General features: G+C 43.2%; 1 protein-coding gene and 1 long non-coding RNA gene across 4 annotated transcripts in view; one reads left to right on the top strand and one right to left on the bottom strand.

Annotated features, from left to right (window-relative positions):
* LOC137524970 (uncharacterized) overlaps nucleotides 1-19,578 on the bottom strand; it is a 362,158-nt gene that overhangs the window by 114,838 nt on the left and 227,742 nt on the right. The gene's annotated exons all lie outside the window — the stretch shown is intronic.
* ALDH2 (aldehyde dehydrogenase 2 family member) overlaps nucleotides 1-19,578 on the top strand; it is an 87,712-nt gene that overhangs the window by 41,059 nt on the left and 27,075 nt on the right. The window contains exons 3-4 of the mRNA XM_068245544.1: nucleotides 11,732-11,872; nucleotides 13,546-13,625. Of these exons, the coding sequence (XP_068101645.1) occupies nucleotides 11,732-11,872; nucleotides 13,546-13,625 (221 nt within the window). The remainder of the gene's footprint in view (nucleotides 1-11,731; nucleotides 11,873-13,545; nucleotides 13,626-19,578) is intronic.

Below are 19,578 nucleotides of genomic sequence, written 5' to 3'. Positions count from 1 at the left end.
ATCCACCAGGATGGATCTTCAGATCTGCAGATGATTTTCAGATATGCAGATGAATGTCAGTCTATATCTGCAGATCTCATATACACCTTGTTTAACAGACAATGAATGCATTTTGCAGGAATGGATCTTTTGCAGGAACAGATCTTTTGCAGATACTGATCTTTTGAATGTGTACAGCATCTTGCAAAGATTTTATCTGATGGGGAGTTCAGCTCCATAGAATAGGCTGTGTAGAGTATGGCTCTCATACTACATCAAAGGGGGTAAAATTGGTCTGTGATCTTTCATTTTCCAAAGACTTTTATCTCAAGTGTGTACGTAGCATTAAATGAATGGACATAAATCACTCTGCCAAAACTTGGCAGCAGTAGTAAGTGGTTTTTCCACCAAGAAAAAAGTCCTGGGGCTGGGAAAAGACAGGGGAGAAGCTAGGCTTGCCCAAGATGGACATTGGAGAGGAAGGGACAGAAATCCATTTAAATTTAGGGTCAATAGTAAAGGTGCCCATACACTCGTCAGATTGGCAGCAGATAGATAAGAAATGCATCTGATGATCTATATGATGCGTTTTTAGAACATTTTTTACCAGGATAGAATTCCAATAGATTTCAGTTTGAAATCTATTGAAATTCGATCTGATGGCATTTTTTTGCCATCAGATTTCCATTAAAGCCAATGCAAACTGATAAGCAATCTCATCAGATCGACCTAAATTTTCCACCCTGCCAGTTCGATGGAAATCCATCGAAATCGTTCGAAATCGGCCATCGATCGGTCGATTGGCCAACCGATTTGCAAACGATCAATCGATCGATGTATGGGCCCCTTTAGAAACAAAATTAGCAGAACAGAACACCACTTTTGTTAAGCTTGGACAGATACCAGACCAGTGGTGTGTGCATAATTATTCGGCCCCCTTTGATCTGAGTGCAGTCAGTTGCCTATAGACATATGAATGTCTGTTAAACAAGGTGTGTATGAGGATCTGCAGATCTCATAGACTATGAATGCATTTTGCAGGAACAGATCTTTTGCAGATACTGATCTTTTGAATGTGTACAGCATCTTTGTGTGCAGGATCTTGTAAAGATTTGTATCTGGTGAGGAGTTTAGCTCCATAGAATAGACTGTGTAGAGTATGGCTCTCATACTACATGGAATGGGGTAAAATTGGTCTGATCTTGCCTTTTCCAAAGACTTTTATCTCAAGTTTGTATGTAGCATACGTTTGGCCACAAGATCCTTTTGTACAAGTAATTTAAAAATTGCCAAATCTGGCACTTCCTTACCTCACCGACTCCCTCTCATAACCTTACAAATTATATTAGAATATATAACAATGGTTAGTTTGCATATATTCAGCAGTGATGCACTGGGAGACCTCTCGGGGCTCGTTTCCACTATCGCGAATCTGCATGCGTCACACGCATGCAGATTCGCACATGTAATGCAAGTGGATGGGCCTGTTTCCACTGTAGCGTTGTTGAGGTGCGTTTTTTTCAGCGGTAAAAAAACGCACAAAAGAGCCAACGAATTCGCCTGCGAGTGGAATGCATGCGAATCGCCGCTAATGTATTTAATAGTAAAAACGCATGCGTTTGTTACATGCGTTTTTACCCGCGATTTCGCGTGCGATTTCGCACCTTTTTCAATTTTATTTGCCCTGGCAGTGTCATGGTTAATTTCGCATGGCACCCTGCCATGCGAAATCGCACGCGAAATTGCGGGTAAAAACGCATGTGGAAACGCATCCGCATGCGTTTTTACAAGCGTCGGAATGCCGGCGAAATCGCGTCGCAACAGTGGAAACGAGCCGAAAAGCTCACTCCAACCTGAATTATCGCAAATTCTTTGTTTTTTAAGAAAGCAAACTTTTGTTGTTCTTACAAATTATGAAACACTTTATTTTAACTTTCTCAGACCTAAAGGGATTTTTTTTCTAGTCTATATAGTTTTTTTAATGTCGATAAAGAGATTAAAGTGAACCAGAGGTGAGTGATATGGAGGTTGCCATATTTATTTCCTTTTAAATGATGCCAGTTTCCTGGCAGTCCTGCCCAGTTTGGCTGCAATAGTGTCTGAATTACACCAGAATGCAGCTAACCTTGTCAGTTTTTACAATCTTGTTAGAAATGCCTGATCTGCTGCATGCTTGTTCAGGGTCTATGGCTGAAAGAGGCAGATGATCAGCATCACAGCCAGGCACCTGATATTGCTTAAAAGGAAACAAACATGGCAACCTCCATATCTCTAATTTTGGGTTCACTTTAGGCCGGTTCCACACTATAAGCTGGCAGCAACGATGTGTTATTCCCCATCCGGCATTAGGCCAAGCAAACTTCCTTCTTCAGGGTATGTGGAAGTGCACTGTAGCATATTGTAAAAGTGTGCTCGCATGCACACTGCCACATCGCGTCAGTCCTTTTTTAAATATCCGCACATCGCCATAGACTAACATGACTTCCGATGCAGATTGCCGCAACTTAACGCAGAAGCCGTGCGGCAACGTAGTACTGGACTTGTGATGGGGATGCGACAAAAACGTCAAAGTTGGGAGCCGGAGCAATTTTGGGTACTCTGAGTGGTTTCATAAACTGAGGAGTCTGATGATTTTTGTATTGACTCCACAGCCCTGCGTCTATGCTAGCATAGAAAATCTTGATCACTATAATGCTATATGGGAAGAATGGTTAGCCTATATGGGTTTATAATGCTGCTGGTTTTTCTCCAATTGCATGTCTTTATTGTATCTGGGAGCCAAAAAAAGATCAGACTGTGAATTTTTACTTTATACACCGACCTAACTGATGTTTTATTGTAATTTGTACACAGTTCAGTTTCAGCACATTTGTGGGCAAAGTCAGTTTGCATTAGACAACATGCGCAAAAAAACATGGTCCCACCGTAAAATGTGTATGCAAGCCCTAGCTAATGTTCGGTAAATTGGGCAGTCGAGGAGCAACTCTTTCAAAAAGTGGTTAGGAGACAAATCGCTTATCTTGCTTTTTGTTGGAAGCTGACTGATTCTGGCTTTGAACCACACTAACATGGCTGCTGTGCACATGTCTGAGTTAAAAATTCAACGTGAGACTCTGGCAAAGTTTATATATACCATGTCTACTTTGCATACAATTGTGTATCATTCAAGTTTATTTTCAGTTAAGGTTTACTTTAAGTTATTCTGCTTGTGTATGCAGAGAATTACAACACACCCTAACTTGTATTGTTTGTACTGTGCCTGGCTCTTAACAGCACCAGTTGTTATAGGCTTATCTAACTAATGCAACAGGCTTATTTGTCAAGGTACAGAGTGAATCAAATTAAGAAATAAGACTTAAGTTTTGAGGTTAACCAGTTATATCATTTTTTTCTCTATCTACTGTATCTGTTGCACTTTGAGTTGCATTAGCCTTAGAATCAGATCACTAATGCAGATTGATCACCTCCAATTTCAAATGTTTTTCCCATTGTGGTTTGCTTCCTTGATTGTCTTAGTGAACCATGGATTAATGTAAGTGGATATATTCAAATGTTAACCTTTTCCTAATGCTATTACGTTGGGATTGTGAGTGATCGGTAAACTGCACATGACAATCTGGCATGACAGTAGCTGCTATGACGTTACCAGAGTACCTGCATATGTGCCTGTTGGTAATCTGCTTTCTGTAAGCGCTCCATCTGTTTCTAGGTGAATAGATCACAAAACTATCTCGTCTGCTAAATTTATCTCCCTTCACTTATTGAGCTACTTAGCTGAGATTAGCTGCCGGACATCTGAACACTTTCTGTATCAACCGATGTACTGATGTAAATCAAATTTTATATCCTCTTGCCCTGGAAAACACTGTGCAGGACAGAAAATACTTTGTCTTGTTTTGGAGAGTTCTTATTTACTGTAGTAACTTTCTTCTGTTTGTTTTATGCTGACAGACCTAGCCATGTATCTCCTTATGCCAACTTTGGGTAATTAACACTGACACGTTGCGCTGTTTGTTTACATCACAAATGGAAACGGGACTGTTCACATCAAGCCTGATCACAAAGGGCCCATTCAGAGCAGACTGTGCAATCTCCAGTCCGGTGGTATTGCTTCCAGTTGGACTCTGGAGCAGGTGTTTCCATCACAGGGTATTTCGGCATTAATGTTGCACATATGCACTATTTCCCAGTACGTCTGCTCAAACAGCACCCCTAATGAGACTTGTCTCCCTCCGAGCAACGGACAGGAAGCTGCAAAAGATTTAAAATTTGCATAACAGGCAGACAATAGTATAAATAGGCATAGTCTCTCACTCGACCTTCAGTTCTAGTTTCCTGTCCGGACATGAAGGAGGGAGAGGTCTCAAGGTTGCCATCTGGTCAGATGACTGGGGCTTGCTGCATGGTCCCCTGCATAGTCCGCTCCAGGGGAGAGCGGTATGATGTGTCTGGCAGCATTGAGGAGGCTTCTCCCAGAAAGGCAGCAGAATTATGCACCCAGACGCGCGCTCCAGGAACTTCCGCTTGGAGAACCGGAAGTCGTCACGCGGAGGCATCCCACGTGACCAGGAAGCGCTGCAGAGCAGTTAGCGGCAGGGGCCGCGGCGGGAGCAGCGCCAGCTGAACGGAGTGCATCATGTGATTGGGGTAATTATGCAAATTACTTTGTTTACTTAGTTAAAGGAAAGGTTCAGGGAGGGTGGGTAAAAAAATAAAAATCAATTTCCACTTACCTGGGGCTTCCTCCAGCCCGTGGCAGGCAGGAGGTGCCCTCGCCGCCGCTCCGCAGGCTCCCGGTGGCCGACCCGACCTGGCCAGGCCGGCTGCCAGGTCGGGCTCTTCTGCGCTCCAAGGCCCGGAACTTCTGCGTCCCACGCCGGCGCGTTGACGTCATCGGACGTCCTCCGGGCTCTACTGCGCGTGCGCAGTGGTTCTGCGCCTGCGCAGTAGAGCCCGGAGGACGTCCGATGACGTCAGAGCGCCGGCGTGGGACGCCGAAGTTCCGGGCCTTGGAGCGCAGAAGAGCCCGACCTGGCAGCCGGCCTGGCCAGGTCGGGTCGGCCACCGGAGACCACCGGGAGCCTGCGGAGCGGCGGCGAGGGCACCTCCTGCCTGCCACGGGCTGGAGGAAGCCCCAGGTAAGTGGAAATTGATTTTTATTTTTTACCCACCCTCCCTGAACCTTCCCTTTAAAAAGCCACCTTTTCCCATATCTCAGATGTTGGCTGAGATCATGGAGGACGCTGCAGGATCCTCTACTGCATTATCTGTGGAACCTGGCTCTGAATCCTCTCTGGCAAGTAGTCTGCGGGGCATACTGCTTAGCTATTGTCTGGTTTTGTTGGTGGTTTTTTCTGCTAAGAGGATTATGTAGCTAACATATGCTGGATACACACGGTGCGTTCGTGCACTCGATTTTCCCGTCGATTCGTTTATTTCCAACATGTCCGATTTGGATTTCGATGGATTGTTAGGTCGATTCGCATGCAAAGTATGCCGAATCGACCTAACGATCCATCGAAATCCAAATCGGACATGTTGGAAATAAACGAATCGACGGGAAAATCGAGTGCACGAACGCACCGTGTGTATCCAGCAATAGGCTTATTGTTTGTATTTTAGCCTAAAAAGTCTGACAAAGCGGATAAGTCGGGGACACATTCCAGTCAAGACAAACGCTCAGACAGCAAAGTTGAAAAGAGATGTGCTATTTGCAATAACCGTGTATCTTCCAGCTCCTCTAGAAAATTATGCTAGTCCTGTACTGATAAAGTAGTGAAAAATGAGTCTCCTGCTGTGTTTAAAGACTTGATGGGGTGGATGAGGGCTGAGATGGCTACAGCTACAGGAAATAAAAGACTCTGCTATGGCTTCTTCCTCTACAGCTGATGTTGCTGCCTCACCTGTCACTCTGCCTCTAATTAATCCGGTTGCTAGTATTGTCTCTGAGGCACCTCCTGCCTCTCTCCCACCAGTCTCCCCAGCAGGCTCTCTTGTTAATTTACCTCTCCCTATCGGTTCTAAAGGCCCATACACACGTCGGATTTTAGCGAACGACGAAGGACGTTTTCGCGTCAAATATGACGTGTGTACAGACTATCGTTCGGGTGGCGGATCGTTGGTAACCAGTCTTATCACCCGAACGATAGTCTGTACACACGTCGGATTTGACGCGAAAACGTCCGAACGACGGAACGTTCAAACGACGGGTCGTTCGCTAAAATCCGACGTGTGTATGGGCCTTTAGAGGAAAAGGTCTGCTGAGGATGTGATTAAATCCAATTTATCAGAGGGGGAAATTTCTTCTCTTGAACAGATTTCAGAAGATGAAATTGGGGAAAAAGGAGATAGATCCCAGAAATTTGCTTTCTCCCCAGAACTGATGAAGGACTTTATTTCTGCCTTACATAGTACCATGGGTATTAAAACTGAGCAGAAATCCTTGACACCCCTCGACCCCCAGTCACATTTTATTCCTGTCCATTCCTCTCTCAAGTCTATGATTAAGAAGGAATGGGACATGCCAGAGAAAAGGGCCTTTTGGCCGCGTTCTATGTCCAAATGTTATCCTTTCAGTCCCGAAGATTCGGGGTTTTGGGGTCCTCCGCCAAAGTTGACCCATCATTGTCTAGGGTGTCAAGGAAGACTGACCTATTTGAAGATTTTGGGAATCTTAAAGATCCCATCGATAAAAAGATGGACAATATCCTACGTAGAGCCTGGGAGTCTTCATCTCTGACCTTCAAGCCTGCAGTTGCATCCACAGCAGTGGGTAGATCTATGAAAACATGGCTTTTAGAGATGCAGGCCAAGATTGCTTCAGGCGTACCTAGGGAGGAGATACTCAAAGATTTCCCCAACTTATTTAATGCAGCTGATTACCTTACTGATGCCGCTGATGACTCTGTTAAGCTAACAGCAAGAACCACTGCACTAGTGAACTCTGCCAGAAGGGGCGTTTGGGTTGAAACTTGGGGAGGCGACAACTCATCTAAGTCAAAACTCTGCGGCATTCCTTGTGAAGGGGGTCTTTTGTTCGGTTCTAAACTGGACGAGACCTTAGAACAGCTGACACAAAGAAAAACTTTCCCACTAGGAGGAGATCTTTTCAGTTTAAACGGCCCTTTCGTGGGCCATCAAAGCCAGAGAGTAACGAAAAAACAAACACAAAAAGAAGATGGGCCCCTTATAGGAACCAGAGGAATAAGCCCAACAACCCCCCGGTTACCAAGTCAAGTAGACAATGACATCAGGCTCCCAGTGGGAGGAAGACTATCCCACTTCTTCGAGACATGGCAGCTCTACAGAACAAATCCATGGCTCCTACACATTGTATTAGAAGGGTACAGAATAGAATTCGATGTCACGCCCCCTCAAAGATTTCTTCTCACTCCCTTACCTTCAAACAAGCTAAAACAGCTCGCTCTTCAGAACGAAGTAAAATCTCTACTCCACAAGAGGGTAGTCAGGGAGGTTCCCTCATGTCAGAAAGGCCAGGGGTTCTATTCACCAGTATTTCTTGTCAAGAAGGCTCAAGGGGATTTCCGCTTTATTATCAACCTGAAGGGTCTAAACAAGTCAGTAACATACAGAAGGTTCAGGATGGACAACATTTTGTCTGTGATTCGTCTCTTACAGAAGGACTGCTTCCTGGCATCCCTGGACCTGAAAGATGCTTACCTGCACATTCCTATCCACCTGTCCTCGCAGCAATTCCTCAGATTTGCAGTTCTGCTGGACGGAGAGGTAAGACACTTTCAATTTAATGCTCTCCACTTCGGGTTAGCCTCAGCACCATGGTTGTTTACTAAGGTCATGGCGGAGGTACTTGCAGTCTTAAGAATGGAATCAATTAATATCATAGCCTATCTGGATGACTTACTGATTTGGGGTTCATCTGCGAGCTTAGTGAGTTCCCATCTCGACTCATGCATAGCCTTCCTTCAGTCTTTAGGGTGGCTAGTAAACTGGGAAAAGTCTTCCTTATCTCCTTGTCAGAATATGGAGTATCTAGGGTTCAATGTTGATACTTTGAATGAAAGAGTTTTTCTCCCTGATGGGAAGATCTCTTCCATACTTAATGCTGTTCTCTCTTTTCAGACATCAAGAAGCATTTCACTGAGAAAGGCAATGGCGATATTGGGACTATTAACAGCACCGTTCCCTGCGGTTCAGTGGGGACAGTTCCACTCGAGAAGCTTACAGTTATGGATTTTAAGAAGTTGGAACAGGAGGTCAACTTCCCTGGACAAGAGGGTGATGATCCCGCACGATGTCAAAGTATCGTTGCTATGGTGGCAGATTCGAGATCATCTTTCAAGGGGGCGTCTCTGGCAGTATCCAAATCAGACAATTATAACTACGGATGCCAGTTCGTGGGGATGGGGAGCCCACCTGGATCTTCTCCCAGCCCAAGGTCGTTGGTCAACCAAGCTGAGGTGTCGCTCTTCAAACATCAGAGAACTGGAAGCGGTATGGCAGGCCTTACAGTCTTTCAGCAGCCACATCAGGGGCCAGCATATTTTGATAAGATTAGACAACAGCAGTGTGGTGGCATACATAAATCGCCAAGGAGGGACAAGGAGTCATCTCTTGTGGCGTCAGTCATCTCGAATTCTAAACTGGGCGGAAGCAAACCTGGATTCCCTAAGCGCCAGTCATTTGAAGGGAACGTCGAATCAGCTGGCCGACTTCTTGAGCAGAAGGACCCTGGACCAGAACGAGTGGACTCTTAAGCAGGAGGTCCATCAACAGATTACGGACATATGGGGGTGTCCGGAGGTAGATTTATTCACCAGGAGAGTAAATACGAAGTATTGGAAGGTTTGTTCACTCCATCCACGAGACAAGCCTTGGGCGATAGATGCCTTCTCCATGGACTGGGGTCACCATCTGATGTATGCATTCCCCCCATTGCCTCTCATACCCAGGGTCTTGAACAAGATCATACGGGACCATGCTCGAGTGATATTGATCGCACCATTTTGGCCAAAAAGAAAAAAAAAAGTGTGTGTGTGTATATTAAAAAACATTAAGCATCATTTGGTGTCCGTGTCGTTTGTATAGAACTGAAGGTAGAGTGAGAGACTATGCCTATTTATACTATTGTCCGCCTGTTATGCAAATTTTAAATCTTTTGCAGCTTCCTGTCCGTTGCTCGGAGGGAGACAAGTCTCATTAGGGGTGATTTCTTTGCGACTACTGGAAAAGACGTTACCGTAAGTAATTTTGGTCTTTTACGACGTGCAAAGAGAGGAGCAGGTGCACCAATATGAATAACTCTCTCCATACAACTTTCTGGCTCAGTTATGATGGTTCCTGGATGGTATTGTCAGTTCAATGACTGACTGATTCACATGTTGCCTGGAATTACTATTGGGCAGAGATGACCATGAGATTCCAAGTTTGTTGCAAATAATATGCAACTTGAAACCGAGGCAATCAAACTTGCCAGCTACATGAGTTTTACTGGCATGTTTTTTTTTTTTTGTTTTTTTTTTACTTTATCTCCATTATTGAGTAATAGCGTAGATTTAGTACACTTGTAAAATCCTAGGGAAGACTTATTATTATTTATTATTATTATTATTTATAAAGCGCCAACATATATTCCATGGCGCTGTACAATGTAAGCAAACAAACAAAGGATACATAATGATACAGACCATGATATACATTAAATTGTAAATCTAGCACAAGGCACTCAGTAATGCCCAGTGCACACCAAAAACCTCTAGCAGATCTGCAAAACGCTAGAGGTTTTTGAAGCAAATTTCAGAGTGATTCTAGGCATGTTTAGACGTTTTCTAAACATGCCTAGCAGTTTTTAGAGCGTTTTTGTGTAGCAGATATCCAATATTGTTACAGTAAAGCTGTTACTGAACAGCTACTGTAACAAAAATGCCTGGAAAACCGCTCTGATGTAGTGTTTTCCACTTTCCTATACTGTAACATTGAGGCAGAAACTCCTCAAATTTAAAAAATGCTGCAGCCCCTGAGTTTGCGTTTGTGGAAATAACGAGCCGCTCTGGTGTGCACCAGCCCACTCACTTTCATTAGCAAGTGGTTTTTCCCCTGCAAGCGTTTTTAAAAAACACTTCAGAACCGCTCTGGTGTGCAACAGCCCTTAGAATGGAAAAGGCCCTCTGTATGTTCTCCCCACAGAATCAGTGATACCTCTCATGATGTTCATCATCGCTCACAAATATTTCAGACCTGTTCCTGGCTAAATTGGGAAAACTATTTCTTGCCTATTTGCACCCACAAACCCCTCCCCTACTATCGCTTTTATCAGCGATCTCCTTGTCATCTGAATTGGTAGGGAAAAGTGGCTAGCTTTACATATTTACATGGTTAGTTTGGTTGAAAAAGACATCTGTCCATAAGGTTCAACCAGAAACCAAACCCAGTTCCTGAACTTGCACATTATCCCCGATGAACCACATATATCTAAGTTGATGCAGTTGAATTGTATTTAACAGCTATTCTTTTTATTTTTATTTTTTTTTAGGTTTTACTAAATTTCTGTTTATGTAGTTTAACGCTGATCTTGTCCCTGGTTTATTTTTATTTTTTTTCTTCTCACTTTTATAGCCCCTTGTTTTTAAAGGAAACTTAAAATGAGAGGTATATGGAGGCTGCCATATTTGTACAATTCAAGCAATACCATCGTTGCTGCCTAACATCCGCGTAATGGTGTGCTTGTACATTTGTTGCGAGATCACAGAAATGATGCTCAAAAAGTTGTCAGAGAAATTGTTAAAAGAATTGCGCAGTGGGTAGAGGCCTTTATACTTTGAGCCATAGACTATGAACAAGCATATGCACATCGGGTGTTAACATTGTCAGATCTGACAAGATTAGCTGCATGCTTGTTACTGGTGTGATTCGGACACTACTGCAGCCAACTAGATAAGCAGGACTTTCAGGCAACTGGTATTGTTTAAAAGGAAATGCATATGGCAGCCTCCATATACTTCTCACTTCAGGTTCCCTTTAAACTTGGATGATTGCATTTTCTTTAATCAATAAAATAAAAAGGCTACAATGACAAGCTTGGCTATAAATTTAGGACCCAAACTTTACCTGTCTCCTCATTAACATTGGCAATGAGAGGTTAGGATGGCCAACATGGTAGCGTGTCCGCTTCCTTGGCCAGGAGCTTTGTTTTGTTCCCAAAAGCAGATGCCATTGTAATTTCCTAAGCTTTAGCAGGGAGTACATTTCATTTGTTATGTTCTTTAAATGAACATGGAAAACACATTATTCTATTGGAAAAAGTCGGTACCATAAATTTAGGAGTCCGATTTGTCAAAATAACAAATGAAAATGTATTTGCTTTCCAGTCAACAAGTCTGGCTCAAAGTCCTCTCTTACTGCATTGTAGTAAAGAAAACCGCTCCAGTGGAGAACGGGGCATGCTAAATAAACCGTAATAACAGATAAGTCACCAAAATATGACAGGCAGTCTTTTTGTGCTGAACCGTTCACAGGAGACTAATGTGTGATAGATTTTTCTATTAACAATAACTGAACATTTCCTGACAGTACTGCGCACAGCTACATTAGTAAATATTGTGGATTTAGAAACTGTTCACTTGGTAACTATGATACTATGATATAATTTTCCTGAACAAACGCACCTTAGTTCAGCGTCATTTCATGTAAGAGCACTCTAGACTCCTGTGTTGTCGTCTCTTTACTGCCTTGTTAAATTAAATTATTTTTTTTTTTCCCCCTTCATTTCTCTCAGGCTGATGTTGACAAGGCAGTGAAAGCGGCACGAGATGCGTTCAGGCTGGGGTCACCATGGAGAAGAATGGATGCCTCTCAAAGGGGAATCTTGCTGAATAGACTGGCTGATCTTATTGAGCGAGATAGAGCCATTCTGGCTGTAAGTAGATGTACTGTAGACTCACCCCACCCCCTCCGATTTTAGTTTTTGACTGAACTGTAAATTCTGGCTGCAGTTTTTGGTTACATAGTACATAGTTAGGTTGAAAAAAGACACACGTCCAAGTTTAACCAGAAAGTGTCACACTTGACTTTTTTTCTTCACCCCTTGCAGAATGTCTCAAATATGAAGCAGTAAGAAATTACTATTCTTGCAACTACTCCTTACCTGGAACTTTTTATGTTTTGTGCCATACCTTCAAATACATCTTAATTCATACCCAACTTATCATTCCAGCGTCTTAAATTCTCTTCACTGACCTACAAAATGGCCACCATCATGTCCTACATGCCTTCAAAATTGCACTTGTGAAGGTCGTATTTTCTCACTTTCTCCTTCCTACTATGCTAAGTACCTATGATGCAATTTCCTGTCCGATTAGACATGAAATTGTGGAATCCAGTCAATCTGCTACCGATGGATAAAGGGATCAATTTTGTGAAGTTATGATGGGAAAATCGATCCTGTTATCGATCGGGAGCAGTCTGAATATGATACGACGTCCCATCAGTTTACCTGTTGATTGCCCAACAGGTTCATAATATTGTGCCGTTGGAGAGATAAACTTTACTTACTGGGGGGAGGGGGGGAATTGGGGGGGGGGGGGGGGAAGTTACTGCTTCTGTGATCTGTCATCCTTCTGGTGGCTGCCATCTCCTCCACAAAGTGACACATTTTTCTTTTTTCTTAGGGTCGCATGCTGGGAGATGTAGTCAGTGGATGAGTACAGTGATGTACTCGTATCCATGGACTACATCTCCTGGTGCCCACCCACTGCAATGCATGCTGGGAGATGTAGAAATGCCACTTAAGTGACATAAGTGGGGTAGACATGTGGTAATTGTTTTATGCCCCATTTAGTTTTTGCGGTAGACTCCCTCCGATCGGTGCCTTTGCTAAAATTCTGTCATGTCCGATTCTCCGCTTGATTGGTTTCCACTCGATTTCTCATAGAGAAGTGAATCGCAAAAAGAACAAAAACGAGCGAAAGATAAATCGAGCCGAGAATCAAATGGTAAATCGATTGCGCAGAGAATCGACCGCAAAAAATGTATCGTGTTCCCAGCATAACGCATGTCTTGTTGGCAAACTTGTTTTGGCTTCACATTATTTACAAAATCTATTGAATGCTTTTCATAGCTGCTGTGTCCTAACTCCCTAATTTTTTAAATTATACTCCAAGCAAGCAGTAAATCTTCATGTAAAAAAATATTACTACTTTTATCAATAAATAAATTTTTCTCAACTAACAAAATTCTCAAAATGCAGGAACTCCAAGATATGTTAAAGTACATAACGGTTAGAGAAACCACAGCTGTAGTAAACTAATTGTCCTACCTCATTAGCGGTGCATTGTGGGTAACCACAGATGTTCACTTTAAGCTGAATTATTGCAACTACCTTCTGTTTTAAGAAGGCAAACCACATTCATGAGTACCTAATCCAATGATCCTTTTATATAGAGTTTTGTATAGAGTTCTCCTTTAATTACGTATGGCAAATCCTAGTTCTGCACTAGACCATCCCATCCCATTAACTATCCTTTTTTTTTTTTTTCTTTACGGAAAATATTATTTTTGATACCCAGTTTGTTTTTTATGATTTCTCTGTAGAATTTGGAGACCCTGGACAATGGAAAGCCTTATGCTATCTCTTATTCGGTGGATTTGGATCTTGTTCTGAAATGCTTAAGGTTAGCTGGGACGGGGTTTCCTTATTAAATTTTTTTTTTTTTTTTTTTTTTGGGGGGGGGGGGGATATTTTGGCTTTTGCCCACTTTAAAAAAAGGCGATTGGTACTTTTAGTATAGAGGTGGAAGGTAATAATTCTAAGCCGCATGTACATGCTGCCTGCCCCACTGGTGATCTCTCTGAGGCTCCTCAGATGTCTGCACAGCAAGATATCCACGATCATTTACTTTTCTATGCTTCTACTAGATGTTCCAGGGATCTCAGTGACTGCAGTTCTTGGTGACAGGATTGCTGTTGGGCATTAGCAGGGATCCTTGAGTCTTATGTCTCTAGGCACACACTGCTAAATATTTTTGATTAAACATTAGATTCAATATAAACATTGGACCTAATGAAAATGTCTTAAAAACTTGGCCTTTTTATTGAAGCAACCCTTTAAGGCTGCTTTCACAGTGGGACGTTACAGGCGCACGTTAGAGCAGCCTGTAACGCAGCCCAACTCACAGTAATGAAAAATCAATGGGCTGTTCACAGTGCCCACGTTGCGTTACAGTATAACGCTGCACGTTCAATGAAAGTGCAGCATGCTGTGCATTATATGCGGTTTAGCCACGTTAGACTGTTTGCACATGCTCAGTAATGTGTATTGTGAGTAGCCACATGGCTCATTAACATTCACTGCACTGTGCGGACATCACTGACGGGACCACATGATACAGAGTGTTCCGATCACGTGGTCTCCAGTCTTTTGCTGCATGCGCCGTTTTCGTCCGATAGTATGCGGCAAAAAGTACTACGCATCAAGAGACTCATAACGCGGCTCTATATAACGTCCAACTTCAAAGCTCACATGCATTGCGTTAGGGGCGCGTTATGCGACTTTAACGTCGCATTTAACGCAACGTCTTAGTGGGAAAGAGCCCTTAAAGGGAACCTGAAGTGAGTAATATTTTTTAAAATATACACAAGACGTAGCTGCAAATGAATATTACATACTAACCTCACTGTCAGTTCCTCTCAGATGCTCACCATTTTCTTCTTACAGTGATCCCTTCCAGTTCTGACTATTTTGTCAGAACTGAAATATAACCGTTGCTGTCAGTTATATATCAGCAGCTGTCAGTTACAACTGAATGTGTAAGGTAATGTCCATGTTTCCCATGTTTCCCTATGGCTCAAGTGGGCAATATTACAGTTTAACAGTGTGCTGACCAGGAAGCTGTTATGGGGTAATGGCCATTTTTAAAATGGAGGACGGAGAATTTTATTGATCACAGTGGACAAATGGGACGCAGGAGAGGAGAAAGAGATTGAAGCGTAAACTATACAGGAGGTAAGTATGACCTGTGTATGGTTATTTAGACTTTTTTTTTTTTTTTTTTTTTTCAGTTCAGGTTCTCTTTAAAGAGAACCTGTACTGAGTAAACATATTTAAAATAAACACACTAGGTAACTTCAAATGAACATTGCATAGTTACCTTGCCATCAGTTCCTCTCAGAAGCTCACTATTTTCTTCTGACAATAATCCCTTCCAGTTCTGACAATATTTTGTCAGATCTGAAATATATCAGTTGCCGTCAGTTATAGCTGAGGAAAACCTGAAGTACCAAGTAATGTCCATGTTTCCCTAATGGCTCAAGTGGGCAATGTTACAGTTTAACTGTATGCTGACCAGAAAGCTGTTATGGGTAATGGCCATTTTCAAAATGGAGGACGGAAAATTTCCCTTGATCACAGTGGGATGGATCACATGAGGGAGCAGGCTGGTGTTGTACTTTATACTGGTTGAACTCGATGGACGTATGTCTTTTTTCAACCAAAATAACTAACTATGCAACAGTGAACAAACAGGGTGCTGGACAGGAGAAAGACACTGAGGAGTAGACTACATGGAAGGTAAGTATGACTTGTCTGGCTAACGTGGCTAAAACCTCATATAACGCACAGCATGCTGCACTTTCATTGAACGTGCAGCGTTATACTGTAACGCGTACGTGGGCACTGTGAACAGCCCATTGATTTTTCTCTGATTATCATCCGGGACAACCTGAGATCCGGTCCCGCCCCGGATCTGTGGAAACACAATTAACCAAGAAGATTAAAAGCCCCCGCCCTCCCTTACTCCTCAGTTCATCTGTGTTTCCGCGCGGAAACACGCTAAGAAGCAAGCTCCTGGTTTGTTTTTTTGTCTTTGTCTTGTCAAAGGGTGAGTCAGGCGATCGGAGGCAGTGGTAAAGTGTTGCAGGAGGTGGCACAGGCCGCGGCCTCCGTAACAAGCAGTGTGTGACCTTGGAGTTACATAGTTAGTTACATAGTTATTTTGGTTGAAAAAAGACATACGTCCATCAAATTCAACCAGTATAAAGTACAACACCAGCCTGCTCCCTCACATATCCCTGTTGATCCAGAGGAAGGCGAAAAAACCCTTACAAGGCATGGTCCAATTTTCCCCTAAAGGGAAAAATTCCTTCCCGACTCCAGATGGCAATCAGATAAAATCCCTGGATCAACATCATTAGGCATTACCTAGCAATTGTAGCCATGGATGTCTTTCAACGCAAGGAAAGCATCTAAGCCCCCTTTAAATGCAGGTATAGAGTTTGCCATAACGACGTCCTGTGGCAATGCATTCCACATCTTAATCACTCTAACTGTAAAGAACCCTTTCCTAAATAAATGGCTAAAACGTTTTTCCTCCATGCGCAGATCATGTCCTCTAGTCCTTTGAGAAGGCCTAGGGACAAAAAGCTCATCCGCCAAGGTATTATATTGCCCTCTGATGTATTTATACATGTTAATTAGATCCCCTCTAAGGCGTCTTTTCTCTAGACTAAATAAACCCAGTTTATCTAACCTTTCTCGATAAGTGAGACCTTCCATCCCACGCATCAATTTTGTTGCTCGTCTCTGCACCTGCTCTAAAACTGCAATATCTTTTTTGTAATGTGGTGCCCAGAACTGAATTCCATATTCCAGATGTGGCCTTACTAGAGAGTTAAACAGGGGCCATATTATGCTAGCATCTCGAGTTTTTATTTCCCTTTTAATGCATCCCAAAATTTTGTTAGCTTTAGCTGCAGCTGCTTGGCATTGAGTACGATTATTTAACTTGTTGTCAATGAGTACTCCTAAGTCCTTCTCCAAGTTTGATGTCCCCAACTGTATCCCATTTATTTTGTATGGTGCTAGACCATTAGTACGTCCAAAATGCATGACCTTACATTTGTCAACATTGAATTTCATCTGCCATGTATGTGCCCATATAGCCATCCTATCCAGATCCTGTTGCAATATGACACTATCTTCCTGAGAGTTGATGATTCTGCACAATTTTGTATCATCTGCAAAAATAGCAACATTGCTCACTACTGCATCTACTAACTAGGTCATTAATAAATAAATTGAAGAGCACTGGACCCAGAACAGACCCCTGTGGGACCCCACTGCTAACAGTCTCCCATTTGGAGTACGATCCATTGACCACAACTCTTTGTTTTCTGTCCATTAGCCAGTTCCCTATCCATGAACAGACTCTTCCCCAGTCCTTGCATCCTCAACTTTTGCAACAGACTTTTGTGGGGAACAGTGTCGAAGGCCTGGTTATGGCCGTCACACTGCTCCCCTTCCATCTGGACGTCGGCTCTGCAAGGCGCACCCGCGTCTCGAGGCGGTTCCCTGTGACGTTGGACGCGGAAGGCGTAGGCGTACTGACGTCACGCGGCCGCGGAAGGGGTGGAACGGAGAGCCAGGAAGTGAAAACTGGCGTGCTCCTGGCGTCTCCGTTGCAGATACCTGCAGGCAGCAGTGGCATTAACGGTGAGACAGTCGATCAGAGAGCATGTCTCAGCCGCAGAAGGGGGAACAATCTCGGCAGCAGCGTGACACGGAGGTCCCAAACCCCGCTTCCAAAGCCACTTCGCAGGGGCAACCATCAGGAGAGGTGAGTCCTCCAGTTGGAAGGTGTCTTTTTCTACCATTTTTTCCTTTTGATGGTGTCTTAGTATCTTGTCATCTCTTGTGTTTTACAGGCAAGAACTGAGTCAAAAAATGCTCCACCTTAATATAAGAGATGTGGCCTATGTAATGCTAAGATATCTTTAGAGGCCCCTAGAAATATGTCAAAATTGTACAGAATCCATTGTAGCTTCTCAGACTTGGAATATTTTAAAAGAAGTTATGGATTCTGTTAATAAGAACATGCAAGAGACACTGGATAAATTTAAAGAATCCTTTGTAGCACCTCCTCCTGCTGAATCCCTGCCGGGACCTTCTACCAGAGGGTTTTCTCATTCCTCCATTTCTGCGGATGCACTTGCAGCCGAGGAAGAGGGAGATCAGGAGGAGGAAGAGGGGGCACTTTCTGAGACTAGATCTCAGGAGGACTATCAGCCCTTATCTGAAAATTCAGATAGGGAATAGATTGTTAAAACCCCTAGATTTTTATTTTCTCCTGAAGAGTCTTCTGAGTTATTAACCTTCCCAGCGTTCAATTTCCCCAGGATTTCTGTGCAAACAGTGATAAAATGTATTTTTAAAACTTTTTTTTCCCTGTAACTTGCCAAAATGTGTCAAGCAAGGGTCTAGTATACAGTGCAGGAGAGTATTGATGTGTATGCATGTTTATACTGTTCACAGCATGTTTTTTTGAACGGACATTTCTGTCCATACCGCTAGGGAGGTTAAAAGCGGTTTATACTACAGAACAGATTAAAGAACCTATCCCAGATATTACCCCTCAGGACCAGGTTTATTCAGGACTGGGGCAATCCATGGGTAGAGTTTTTCCCATTCACAAAACCTTGCAAGAGATCATTTCTTCCCAGTGGCAAAATCCTGAGAGGCCCCTATTTATTCCCAAATCGGCCAAAAGAAAGTATCCCTTTGCTCAGGCGGAGATTGAAAAATTGACTAAATGCCCAAAACTTGATGCTTCCCTTTCAAAGTATTCAAAAGATTCTGACCTGTCTTTTGAGGACACTGGGGTTCTCAAAGATGTGATGGATAAAAAAGTAGATTCCCTGCTAAAGAAAGCCTGGGAGTCAGCAGCCTTTGGGTTCATTCCAGGTATTTCGGCAACATGTATCTCTAGAAATCTGAGAATCTGGATGGACAATTTGATTGATCAGATTTCTAGAGGTGTTCCTTTAAAAGACTATGCGACATCCCTACCTGTGGTTCTTAGGGCAGTGGCCTTTTTAGCGGATGCAGTCACAGAACTTATCAGAGTGTCGGCCCGTACTACCGCTCTTGTGAATTCGACAAGGCGGGCCGTGTGGCTAAAGACCTGGGAGGGGGATCAAACTTCTAAGAATAGACTATGTTCTATCCCCTTTGAAGGTAATTTGCTTTTTGGGCCGGGCTTGGATGATGTTTTATCCCGCTCGGCGGAAAAAGGGAAACAATTCTCATGCAAAAAGGTGATTAAAGGGAAGAAACCGTTTGTGTCTCGAAAGCAAGTCTCATCCCAGGGAGAAAATCGGAATGTGCAGAGGAAGTGGTCCTTTCCGAAAGGAAGGGGGAGAGGGGGTTTCGCTCTTGGCAGGACTGAACCCCCCCCAAACCAAATAAATGACAGTCTGCCGGTGGGGGGAAGATTGATTTATTTTCGGTCAGAGTGGGAGAAATTAAATCCCGATCTGTTTGTGTTGCAGATTATAAAACAGGGTTACCGACTTCAATTTTCCAGTCTCCCCCCTCAAAGGAAATTTGTAAACCCGACTCCAAGAGATCCGGAAAAAGCCCGGGGTCTCGAATTGGAGATTCAAAAATTAATCGAAAAGAGAGTGATTGTTCCGGTACCCCAGGAAGAGGTATTCCGGGGGTACTATTCTCATGTTTTTTTAGTAAAGAAAGCCAACGGAGAGTTCCGGTTTATTCTGAACCTAAAATCTCTCAACCCGTTCTTGATATACAAAAGATTCAGAATGGAGAGTATTTATTTATTCGGTGAAAGC

The sequence above is a fragment of the Hyperolius riggenbachi genome, chromosome 1 (genome assembly GCF_040937935.1).
Source record: "Hyperolius riggenbachi isolate aHypRig1 chromosome 1, aHypRig1.pri, whole genome shotgun sequence".
Lineage (NCBI taxonomy): Eukaryota > Metazoa > Chordata > Amphibia > Anura > Hyperoliidae > Hyperolius > Hyperolius riggenbachi.
This window is presented reverse-complemented; position numbering and strand designations above follow the sequence as displayed.